Below are 12,746 nucleotides of genomic sequence, written 5' to 3' on the forward strand. Positions count from 1 at the left end.
GTTTCTTTTTCCAGGATTTAAATCCAAGTACCCCAATCCCTTCCCCCTTGTATACGCGTTCGCAGCGCTCATTTATTCTAGCCTGTCTGGTTGAAGGGACTGCCCACCCCGAGGCCCCCAGTCTGCTGAGTCAGTTTCCTAAATTCACTTTCAGGGAAGCGCGACAGCACCTTGCCTGGCCCATCGATTAGTGGCGCCCTCACCTTCCTAACGCGCCCTCCTCCGCTCCGTCCCACTCCCGGCTCCAGGAGCGCAGCTGGCCCAGCCACCGGGGCAGTTAGCTGGGGCCGGGAGCAGAGGCGCTCCAGTAGCCCCGAGAGGCGTTTGAAATCCCCGCGGAGCAGCGACACTTACTGCCCGAGGGGAAAAGGCAAGGGGTTGTTGCTTTCCTGTGGAGCCCAGGTGGGAAGCCGCAGCACAGCCCCGCGCCTCCAGCCAGGCTCGCCTTCTCCCCAGGGCCGCTCCGCAGCGAGGGGAGGCAGGCAGCACAGGCGCTGGGAAAGAGCCTGCCCCATCCCCGAGGAGAGGGGCGCAGGGTCGCGGCTACCCGCCCTGCCCCCCCAGAGCCCGCCTGGGCGACGCTGCCTCTCCGGGGGCTCTTTGCCCCTGGCCCCCCAACGGCTGCTGCTCGCTGCCCCCTCCCGAGGCTGGGCGTGGGGCCCGAGGCCGCGTCTCCTCCCCCGCCCTCCCGGTGGATCAGTTACACGCAGCTGGCACAGGTGTGGGGCGCCCTTCAGACTCGCTCCAGCGACAAGGGCCAGACGCAGGGAGCAGCAGGGAAACATGCAGCCATCTTGGGCTCAGGCGGACAAAGAGCTGCCGTCTCTACCCTCCGTCCCCTCCCCGCGTGCGGCCCCCGTTCCCCCCCGCGGCTCGAACTAGCCTCGCCGCCCTCTCTGTCCAGCCACCCCCCCACCTTCTGCCCCCGCTGCTCCTGCAGCGTCGCGTCCGGGCCGCCGCAGCCCGACTCCTAACTAAGCCTTCGCAGCCATTTGCCCAGGCTTTTATAGGCGGCTGGCGGCCAATCACCAGCGAGCGGAATCCCTCTTCGGCCGGTGATGTGAGCCTAGGCCTGCGCGCCTGCGCAGTGAGAGGGCAGCGTGTGGAGGGGGGGTGGGAGGGAGGAGTGAAAGGGGAGGAGGGAGCAGCTCACAGGAACCCTCCAAAAAAAAGATGGCGGCGGGCTCGGATCTGCTGGATGAGGTTTTCCTGAACACGGAGGTGGATGAGAAGGTGGTGAGCGACCTGGTGGGCTCCCTGGAGTCCCAGCTGGCGGCCTCCGGTCATCACCACCAGCACCACAAGGCGCAGGAGCCCCTCAGGGCCGCTGGGGGGCTGCTGGGGAACCATGTTGTGAGCAGCAGTAGCAGCAGCAGCCCTAGCCCTAGCCCTGGAGGAGTAGTAGTAGGAGGCAATGCTAATGTCCAAACAGAGAGCAGCAGCAGCAGCAGCAAGATGGGACTCAGTGCCCCAGAGATCACAAAAGCAGGTAACCTGGGCAGGGGTGGGGGGCTCTCTGGGAAAGGGGCCTCCCCTCCCCCCACTCCCAAGCTCTGACTGCCTCCCTCCCTTACTGCTTTCCCCCCTTTTCCCTCTCTCCTCCTCCTTGTTGTTGTGGCAAGAGCTGGAGTGCAAGGGGTGGTATAAATCATATTGGGGAGAGCCCCCCCCCCACCAGGCCCTTTAGTATATGTCTGACTGTGCTCCTCCTCCCCCTCCTTGCTCCTGGGGTGTAGATGAGGTGTTTCTTGTCATATGGGGATACTGCCCCCCATGATAGAGCCATAAACAGACACTGATGGGTTATCAGTCTCTCTTTTTTTCTTACCTTGTTGCTGGAATGTAAAAGGGTGCTATTAATCATAGGGTCAAGGGGGGGGACCAGTGGGGGGTAACTATCCCTTTGATAATGGCTTTCCCCCAGTTTGTTTGAATGTTCCTCTGCCTTCCCTGTTGCTGGTGTATATTGGATTGTGGGGTGTATTGGGGGGATTCCCACTTAATAGTGCCTTCCAATCTCTGTCTGAGTGCTCCTTCCCCTCCCCCTTCTCTGTTGCTGAAGTGCAAAGGGGTGTTATTAATCATGACACCCGTTTCCTGTAGAGGAGGAAGTGAGGAGGGATTTCAAGGGAAAGAAGCCCCTAAAAATGCCTCCCTCCATATCTATCTGGATATTCCCCCTTGCCCCTCTTGTAGCAGGAGCTTGGAGGGGGCATTCAACACCTTTCATTCCTCTTTTTCCCTCAAGGGGGTGTTGTGGCAACATAAGGTCCTAGTATTGGGGGGGAGGATTCAGGGCACAACCCCTATCCTCCTCCTTAGAATGTCTTCTCTATATCTATCTGTGAACGTTTGCCCCCTTGATGGAGGAGCTGGGTTATAAGGGAATGATGTTAATCGTAATATTAGGTCTCACTTTGAGAATGGGTGGGAGGTTGTTTTTAGGGAAGGGAAAAATATCCTTATCTGCCTACTATCTATCTGTGATTCTGTTTCTCCCCCCCCACACTTTTCTCTGCTTCTTGTTGCTGAAATGTAAGAGGATGCTGACATTAATAATAGCAGGTCTGTAATGAGGATCTTACAGGAGGGTCCTCTTAGCTACTGAGACACACATTATAAGGGTTATCTGTGACAGCTCCCTTCTCATTTCTCTTTCCTTAATTCAGGACCTGGACTGCCAAGCTGGTGTTAATCATGATACCAGGCCTCATTAAAGCGGGATGAGGAGGTCTCAGGGCAGGAGGCCACATTGTAGTGTCCTCAGTGCCCAAGTCTGTTTTCTCCCCATATTTTTCTTTATGGTTGTGGGAGCTTGAGGAGCAGAATCACAACAGCAGGCCCTGGTATGGACGAAGTCCTCTTATGGCAACTTTTTCTTTGTCAGATTGACAGCTCTCACCCCCTGCTTTTTACCCTGTTGTACTAGTTGAACTCCATGATACTACTGGGATCTACTATAGGAGATGAAAGGATTGGGGGTAGAGTGTGCAAGGTATAGAGGGCACAGAGAGAACTCTTTATTGATGTCTTCCCCGCTCTTCTTCTCCTCTTCCCCCCCCTCCCCTTGCAGGAACTGGAGTGCAAAGGATGTTGTTAAACATAATGTCAGGCCCTGGAATGGGGGAGAGAAGGAAGTGTAGGGAAAAGAAGCACCCTCAACCCCCTTTATTGTCCAGATCCTATCTTGTTGTGTGTCTATCTTCCCTTTTTTCTCTTGTTCAAGGGGGTGCTATAATTAATATCACTGCTGCCAGGTGTCAGTATGGGGAATAAATGGGCCTCAGGGTAACCTCTTTACACAGAGGAAGAGGACTTGTATTTTCAACCCCTTTTTTCTTGTCTCAGTGCATGCAGTATGGGGGGTGAAGAAGGATTGGGAGGGTGGAGGAGCACACTCCCTCTACATTTGTTTTCCCCTCCTGCACATTCTCTCCTTTGAACCTTGTTGTTGTTGTTTCAGGAGCTGGAGGAGTGCAAGGGGGCGTTATTAATCATAACACCAGGTCCCAGAGTTCAGCTCTGGATGGAGCCACTACAACCAGCACCAGCACCACCACCGCAGCAGCAGCAGCAGCAGGAGGAGGATCTGAAGCTGCTGCTGCTCCAGGGACCCTCAGTCAGGGCAAATCAGTGGTTATCAGTACCATGGCAACTGCCTTATCCACCAGGAATGGCAAAATTGGGACCACAACGGTGCAAACTTTGAATGGGAGTAACGTGGTGATGAACTCTCACCATTCGGGAAGTGCTGCTTTCTCTGGGACTCCTGCAACTGCTAATCCTGCTGCTGCACCTGCTGTTGCCCCTCTAGTTAACAATGGACCTGGATCTGTGGGGAAAGGAAATACAGTTAATGCTGTTTTGCCATCAGCTTCTAACACTGTCATCCAGACTTCTTTCCTCAGCACTGCTGTGTCCTCCGCCTCATCCTCATCACCCACAGTAATCTCTTCGCAACCGCCACCAAGCATTGTAGGTGGGGGGCCTACTGTAGCACTGGTGAGGCCACCAATTCACACAGCAGGACCCACGGTTGCTGCAGCTGCTGCAGCCACCCAGAATGGGAGCAATACTGTGATCAATTCAGCCATCGGTGTGGGGAGTTTTCCTGCTGTTGCTGCAGTCACTGTGGGTTCTGGAGTTTCCCTCCAAACATCACTTGTGAACAGCCAACCTGGTTCCAGTGTGCCGGCAGCACCCACCACACAGGTCATCAAATCGGAGTCTCCTAAAACTATAGTGCATGCAGTATCCCAGCAGCAGACACTAGTTGCTAGTGGCCAGCCCAGTACTACAGGGGGTAATATGATAATTGGGCAAACTATGCAAGCTGGGCTCTCCAATGTGGCCCCCAATCCCGGTGGGATACCTCCTGCAGCTCCTGGTACCCCTACAGGAATGGCTAAGGGCACTGCCAGTACAGTGGCACAAAGTCTGCCAAGGACTCCAACAGCAACTACAAGTGGTATCAGAGCAACTTTAACTCCTACAGTTTTAGCACCTCGTCTGCCTCAGGCACCTCAGAATCCAACTAATATTCAGAACTTTCAGTTACCACCAGGTAAGTAAAGACTAGAGATTTTTATTTTGTGGCTGTATATGTTGTTGAGAGTAAGATGAATGATTAATATATCTAGATTTAGTTGTAAATCATGGGGAAGCTCTTATTCTCAGATATCACTTGCTTTTGGACAGTGGCATGGGATGTGGCATGATTTTTATGCTGTTTCAGGTGAAAAAGGCATGTTGACACAGAATTATTTTAGAAATCTTACTATTGTTTAGATTTTCCTTTTTGCTAAAATGCAAGTGTGAACAAAGCTGCAAACCAACACAAATGTGATTAAAATGCTGTTTTAATGCACCTTGCTGTTTCATTTTCACATGATGAATTTTGACTTTAAAGCAGTTTTGTCAGTAATTCATCTAGCCTAGCATGCTGCTCTTTTCCCTGTCCCTGTATGCCCCCCTGTACCATACAAGGAGCATTGCTTGGTAGTGCAGCAGCAGGTACAGCATAAGGAGAGAAGCTGCCTTCTTTTACCATAAATACATTAAAATAACATTAGAAATCTGAGTTATGCTCTCAAATTTGGAGCTCATGATGATCTTTTATCACTGGACCTTCAATACAAAGGCAATCTTACTCTGTCCTTACCTTACCCTGTTGTGTGTAGGGTTGCTGCGCCTGTAGTAACTAACATCACGCTTAGTCAGGGAACCAAGCCCTAGACCAGTAGGGAGTGAGTTAAAGGCAGAATGAAAAAAAGCCTTCTGTTCTGAGAACTGGTCTATGCTCTGTCAAATATCCTTGATTTTTTTTTGTCATTTTGCTAGGTGATATTACTATACAAAGAACAGCCAATTAAATTTTATTATTACTACCTAATGAAATCAATGGTGTGCATATGCAATTCATTTCAATAGGTTTTAGAGTAGTAAACATGATATCTGTTGAAACTACTACCCAACCTTAGATTGATGCACTTATTACTAAGATACCAGCAACCATATCTTATGGTACACTGTTTCTGTATAATACTCCATTTATAGTATGTGACACTGCATGGTTCAGTTAAGTCTGGCAAACATTCTGAATATTTAAATCACAATTGGGATATTAAAAATCTACATTTTTCTTGCATAGAAAGATATTGCCTGGCAAGAATAATTCATATGCTGAAGTTTCAAAACTGTTTTTAAATTTATCAAAAAGTCTTAAACCCTTGAAATCCCTGTTTTTAAGTTGGAGCCTGGTTTTTGTTTGTTTGTTAGTTTTTAAAAAACAAAACTAAAAATGCACCCTACGTTTCAGGATTTGAAGATGTTATCTCTTGCGGCAATATTAATCAAATTGCCCTTATGGTTTACAGTTGATGTTAGTAACATTTAGATATATAGCTCCATAGTGTCAATATGGCAATACTACATAGTATAGCTAATTATGGAAGATATCTACTGGACATGATCAGCAGTTTCTAATAAAGTGTTTTTAAACCACTAACATTTTTATCAACTTACTAAAATGTGCCCCATTTACCAACAAGGGCCCAATCTTTATGGTTGAGCATGCATAAGTTACTCCTGTGCATGGTCCCAGTGAAATCAAAGTAGGGCTTTGCAGGATCTAACCTTTCATTTTTAGGATTAAGTCCTTTAAATTTAAATTTGACAAAAATCTAAAATCTCAAAAGAACTATATTTTTGATCTGTGACTCCATATAGCATGCCTTTTTAAAACAGAAAAATGTACATTGCCACTAGAAATCTAGCACTTGGAAACTGGCCTGGATTTGATTTTTTAAATGGTTGTGATATTAGAGACTATTCGGAGTGAGGCAATTATATTTTTAGGTGACAAAGTTTAACAGAACTCAGCTCTCATTTAAGCACTTAAATGAAATGGCCAGATTTTCACAAGAGCTCAGTGCTCAGCAGCTTCTGTTGAGCACACTGGGAGCTGCTGGATGCTGAGCTGTTTTGAAAATCTGCTCCCAGTTATGGGTGCTGAGTACTTCAGAAAATCTAACCCTAGATGTTTAGGGTTCTCCCTCTCTTCCTCAATATCCACTTAAGTGCCATTAACTTTAATGGAGTTTACATATATGTATGAGGGGAGAATAGACTAATACAAAAACATAATGAATTAATTGACAGGGTGACCAAATTTTCAAAGGAAGTTTTACCCATCTGTCAAGTTGCACCAGCAAAGTTTGTACATCCAAGTTTTTGCACGTACAAAACCTCAAATTAGTCTCTGCAAGCAACATTTGCATGTAAAAATTGGAGAGCTGTATGCTAATACAGTTTGCTCATGCAAATCTGAGGAGTTTATGCATGATATAACTAGAGAACAAAAGCTGAATGTGCAAACAGTAGTGTGCACAGAGTAACAACAATTTAGCATCCACTTTTGAAAAATTTGCCTGTTGTGTAGCACAGTGGCTTTCAACTTTTCCAGACTACTGTACCCCTTTTAGGAGTCTAATTTGTCTTGCATACCCTCTAGTTTCACCTCACTTAAAAACTATTTGCTTACAGAATCAAACAAAAAAATACAAGTGTGTCACAGCACATTATTACTGAAAAATTGCTGCTTTTCTTATTTTTACTATGTAATTATAAAATCAATTAGAATATAAATATTGTACTTACATTTCAGTGTATACTATATACTGCAATATAAACAAGTCGTATGAAATTTTAGTTTTTACTGACTTTGCTAGTGCTTTTTATGTAGGCTGTTGTAAAACTAGGCAAAAATCTAGATGAGTTGATGTACCCCCTGGAAGACCTCTGTGTACCTCTGGGGCACATGTACCCCTGGTTGAGAACCACTGGTGTAGCATATATTCTGTATTTATTTTCCAAACAAAAATAAACTAGTTGTTTAATTTCCAGTCCCCACCCCCAAATGTCCAATTACTGTTCCACATAAATGACACTGAATATAAAAATGTCAATATTTTTATTAACCTGGGGCTTTACAAAAAGATTCTTTAAAAAAGTGTTTTTTGAGGTAGTCTGTCTTTACCTTTACAAACAGTTTAGTTGATTTACACTTCTTAAAATATATTGCTTCTAGAGTGTCACCTGTATGGTGAATCAATTTTTAGCTAGATGGAATTTAAAATGGCCAAATTAGAAATTAATTGTTGTGGTGCTATTGGGTTCTGCCACATTAATTGTTTTTTCCCCTCCCCAAGGAAACCGCGTTATCAACATTCGTTTTGGTTAATAATGGATTCATTTTTGTTTTACCAAAATCTTAGGAGGGTGGGAGAAGTGTGTGTATAATATAAATATATATATACACAACGTGTGTATGTATATGTAAGCAGTATATCTGCACTTTGTCTCTTCTCCAGCAGCCCAGATTTGTAACTTGTAGCCTGAACATTTGGAGCACTGCTATACAATTCCAAAAATTGCCTAAAAGACCATCTTTTTGGCTTTAGCAGAGATGCTGAAAATACTCTTGAATTGACTTTAGAAAGGATGATCCTGTCAAGTATGCAACGAGTTTATTTAAAGATGACTTATTTTGATTCATAATGCATTTTATGAAGTTATCGTATGTTTTTAACTACTTGCATTGTTCTGAAGTAAATAGTGTGAGGAGTTTCAGAGTAGCAGCCGTGTTAGTCTGTATCCGCAAAAAGAACAGGAGTACTTGTGGCACCTTAGAGACTAACAAATTTATTAGAGCATAAGCTTTCGTGGGCTACAACCCACTTCTTCGGATGCATATAGAGTGAAACATTGAGGAGATATATATACACACATACAGAGAGCATGAACAGGTGGGAGTTGTCTTACCAACTCTGATGCACTCATCTGGTAATAGCTGGGACAATTGATATTAAAACATCATGACAGTTGGCAGTTGTTTCAGATACACAGAAAAGTATCTTGGTTGTTCATAGATGGAACAGAAGTCTGCAAGTAGAACAGAACTATGCAGCATACATGGGATAGTAAAAAGTGACCAGAAATTATAATTGGCAGGTGCTGCAAATGTTTTTTTAATGATTTTCACACTTCTATAAATTTTATTCCCCCCCCCCCCCCAAAGTTAGTTTTAGGATTAGCACAGCAGTATTTTCAATTGCACCGGTATATAACCGGTTCTCAAAACTGGCCACAACTGAAATCTACCATCTTCTTACCATAACTGTATTGTCAGCCTTGAGAATTTAACAAAAAACAAAACAGGTTTCTCTGATCACAGGTATATTATACTGTTACTCTGTTCTGCTATCTTCTTATGGCATTATAATAAAGTGTCTTAGGCTACGTCGACACTATGCGCTAGGGACGTGGTTCCCAGCTCACAGGTACGTACTCGCAGTAGCTCAGTGACAGCTAGCACCGGTGTAATAAATGAAAGTGTAGCTGTGGTAGCACGGGCAGTAGCAGCGATGGTCCAGCTTCGCCATGCTGAGTATGTATTCACAGGGTTCAGACGGGTTTGTACGTAGCACAGCTAAGCCAAGCTCCTGCTGCCCGTGCTACCATGACTACACTACTAGCTCTCATTGAGCTAGCATGAGTATGTCTGTGAGCTGGGAATCACACCCTAGCTTGTAGTGTAGACCGAGCCTAAGAAGCCTGCTAAAAGGTATGCAGCATAGTGGAGGCGGAAAGTACTATATGCATATATTGAATTAAAACGGTACAGAGCTGGTAGATCAGGAGAGTTTTTTCTCCTATCCCCCCACAGGCAAAAGTGAAATATAGAAACCCCACTTTTTTTTTTCTTTTGAGTGAGTTTTAGTACTTATGAAAATTGCAGACTAGTAAAGCAAAATGTAGTGACCGTTAAAGCTTCCCTACACACCAATCTGCAGGGATCACCACTAGGTGATGGGGAGGGGTAGATCATTCTCTGTGCCCATTTCATCCTCTGTTCTTTTGGCTGAGACTGCCAACAAGGATATCACAGTTGTCCACTAGTCACTGAACTGATGCCACAGATTGATTTTATGTGGGTCATAGAACAACCATCAGATGGTAATGGTAGAGGATCTCTACAGCTTTACTCCTCCCCCAGTATTTCCTAGCATCTGCTAGTAGTTGGGTGTGGGAAATAGAATACAATACACATTTGTGTCCCTATCACCTAGCTTCTGGGCTTTTTTTGGGTCCTCATGCACTATGAATAACTCCAGTGGCTGCCACCACTGGTAGCTTTCCCAAGCAATAGCAGCGTGAAAGTGACCTGATTTGAGGAGTTTCATTGTTGTAGGGTTCTGAATAGCTAGTGAAAATGACCAATGTTAATTTCACGCTGCTGCTGCTTGGTAGAGCTATAGCTCCAGTGGTCCACTGGCACCTATGTAATCTGTATACTGAAGAGGACAACATTATCCATTTATATTGGTCTCACATTTTGATGGTTTTCTTCACAACCATAGAGGTTGGATACTTAATTTGTTTTAAATGGAGGTTTAAATTCTACAGAAATATATGGGTTTTGGCTCTGTCACTTGCTGAAGGAGGATTCTTACTTCTCTTGGTTTTTGTTTTTGTTGTTTTTTCCAAACTCTGCTTATGGTGGTCCCATTTAGAAAAGTACTTTATGCCTAACTTTAAGCATATACTCAAGTCTCATTGACTTGAATGGTGATGCTTTCCTGAACTGGAGCCATTAAAAGCAGCTTGCACACCTGTAATATATATTTTTTGGCAAACAGTCGTCTTTGTATTTAAAAATCCAAATGTTTGTCACCAAAAATCAGCTGGGCGCACCACAATAATTAAGTCATAAAATTGGCAGGAAGGCACAGAGAGACTTTGGTCCCAATCCTGCAAACCGTTTATGTACATGTGATCGTACTCAGATGAATGGTCCCACTGACTTCAGTAAAGAGATGTATCTACTAATGCTTTTCCAGGATTGGCATCCTAGACTAGTAAGCATAAGAGGGTGGAAAGAAAAAAGGGGAAGCTAACAGATTTTGAATAAAATGATCTAAACAGTTTTTTTCATTGTAAAACTCTGATACTTGTTATAGCTGAGCACATTGCTTTTTGGGTCCATTCTTTTTTTAAGTAGGCATCTCTGAAATGCTTAATTGTCTATTTAAGTTTCTGTGAATGTGAATACACATGTGAAAACTTGCTGACTTTCCGATGAAAGATACACACAAAGTATCTGAAGGAAGAATGCTAAATATTGGACTGTATCTCCAATTCTAGTTCCCACCAACTTGTGAGCAAGTCCAAATGTTCCCATCTGTGTACAGCTTTGTGTACTATACTATAGCCTACCAGGGTTATGCTTGCTAACTGTTAGCATGGCCATATTTTGTGTGGTTTAAAAAAAAAAAGGGTATCTAACAAGCAAGGATAATAGCAGCTTACTGTAGTACTTTCACTTTCAAAGCATATTACAAATGTTAATCCTCTCATAACCCCTGTGTGGTTGGTAAGTAAGTGTATTCTCTCAACTTGAAAGCTGGGTAAACTGAGGGTGAAAAGTTGTGACTTTCCCATGGCCATTAGGGGTGTCAATGTCAAATCCAAAATTAAAACTTGGAAGTTCTGTGCTCAGATCACTGGATGATGATATCTGTTTCCAAGAGAGAAAATTATGGATTTCCTCTGTTCTACATTTAAAAGGGTTGGGGGGGAAACTGCTCAAATTATATATCAGCAAAAGGAACATTTTTGCTTAATTTGAAATGTCTTTTTATATGTAGATCCATCAGGTTTACCATATATTTCAAGACTAAGGGGGGGAAAAAAAGTTTGACTTGTTAAAAATTGAAAGACCTTACCTTATTATGACAACCTTAAATTTTGCCCCAGAAGAATTTAAGGTTGAGAGGGTAATTTTCTTTTATTTTTTTTTTTAAACAGCATATCATGAGGCAGAGCAATAAATTGTTTTACACTGACCAGTAAAATACAAATTGACACTTTCAGTGACCAGGCTTTATAGGATGTATAACTGTGATTCTTCAAAACTAACTTGTGGAAGCATTTAGTTATCTTGAGCTGTATATAATATAGTTCCATTTTAGAGTTAGAGTAGTTATGCAAAAATTTGTATTCACGCCAGTCTTAATAACAAACTAGGATTCCTTTTTTAAAATGTGCTTCATTTCAGTTGAAGTTTGGTGTTTTGGGGATTATTTACCCCTTCAGTTTAAGGGCCATGCAGATGCCAATGATCAAGGCAGTTGCCCAAGAGCTGTGAATAGGGGTTGGTTGCTGCTTCTGAGGCATTCTGCACACCACTGCTAGTATAGGAACTGTCCAACACAGTGTGTTTGCTCAGCGAGTCACCATAATTTTCTATTTCCATGAATCTAAGTGGGCCACTTCTGAAAGGCACTCAAACTCTTCTGGCTTGGGGACCGAAAATTTGGATGTGGCTCTCAACTTGAGTTCACAACTTAACTGCAGTATTCTATTTTAGCTAAGCTGGCAATGGAAAATGTAAATGTGAACACTTCATATTAATCAGAAAAAATGTGCATTGGTCAACCAACATGGTGATAAGACAAATCAATTATTACAAAATACCCTTGAGATTGTTTTGATCTATTGAGTATTTTGATTACTTTCAGTTCTAATTACTGAAAAGTGCTTCTTTCAATGCTTGTAAATAAAATTTTAAAGGAGTTTTTTTAGTTGCATGAGCTATATATATAATTCATTTCAAATAAAGACCCAGAATGCATTATTACACTACCTGAAGTTCTTTTATTAAAAATATTTTAATATGAAAGGGCTCAGTTTAAAACACTCTTGACAGTTTTAGTTACCTGGGGTCAAACTCAGCCTTGGTAGGCTGAGCATATCTCTATTTGCCCATGTCTGAATATCCATGTTTGATTTTGAGATACTCAGTTACAAAGTTACTTTTTCAAGAACAAAGTATAAACTAATTAGTATGACTGACAAGTAACTGAAGCAGTAGCATTATAGAAACAGTTGGTCACTTGAGAAATATAGTTTAAAAAAAAAAAAGTTTACTACTGACCTTAGTAGTGGAGAAAATATCTTTTGACAGTCTTTAAGTCAGCTAAAACACCTGATATTATCAACTGTTAAGATTCTGTGTATGGTCAGGTGTACCCCTGCGCCTGGTGGAGCCTCTCTGATGTCCAATGGGGTCTACCCATGGCCACCTGGGTACGCTTGTGCCAAGTCAGTTGTGCAATCAGGACCTCAATGAGCATTATTGAAATGAGGATCCCGTTAAAATCTCCTCCCTCCTTCTGAATACTTTC

General features: G+C 43.4%; 1 protein-coding gene across 1 annotated transcript in view; it reads left to right on the plus strand.

Moving 5' to 3' along the window:
- The first annotated feature begins 1,173 nt into the window (after positions 1-1,173).
- Positions 1,174-12,746, plus strand: part of TAF4 (TATA-box binding protein associated factor 4) — a 66,092-nt gene continuing 54,519 nt past the window's right edge. Inside the window, exons 1-2 of the mRNA XM_024199032.2 lie at positions 1,174-1,489; positions 3,464-4,564. Coding sequence (XP_024054800.2) covers positions 1,174-1,489; positions 3,464-4,564 — 1,417 coding nt within the window. The remainder of the gene's footprint in view (positions 1,490-3,463; positions 4,565-12,746) is intronic.

This window comes from Terrapene carolina, unplaced genomic scaffold (genome assembly GCF_002925995.2).
Source record: "Terrapene carolina triunguis isolate 2854851 unplaced genomic scaffold, T_m_triunguis-2.0 Scaffold130, whole genome shotgun sequence".
Taxonomy (NCBI): Eukaryota; Metazoa; Chordata; order Testudines; family Emydidae; genus Terrapene; species Terrapene triunguis.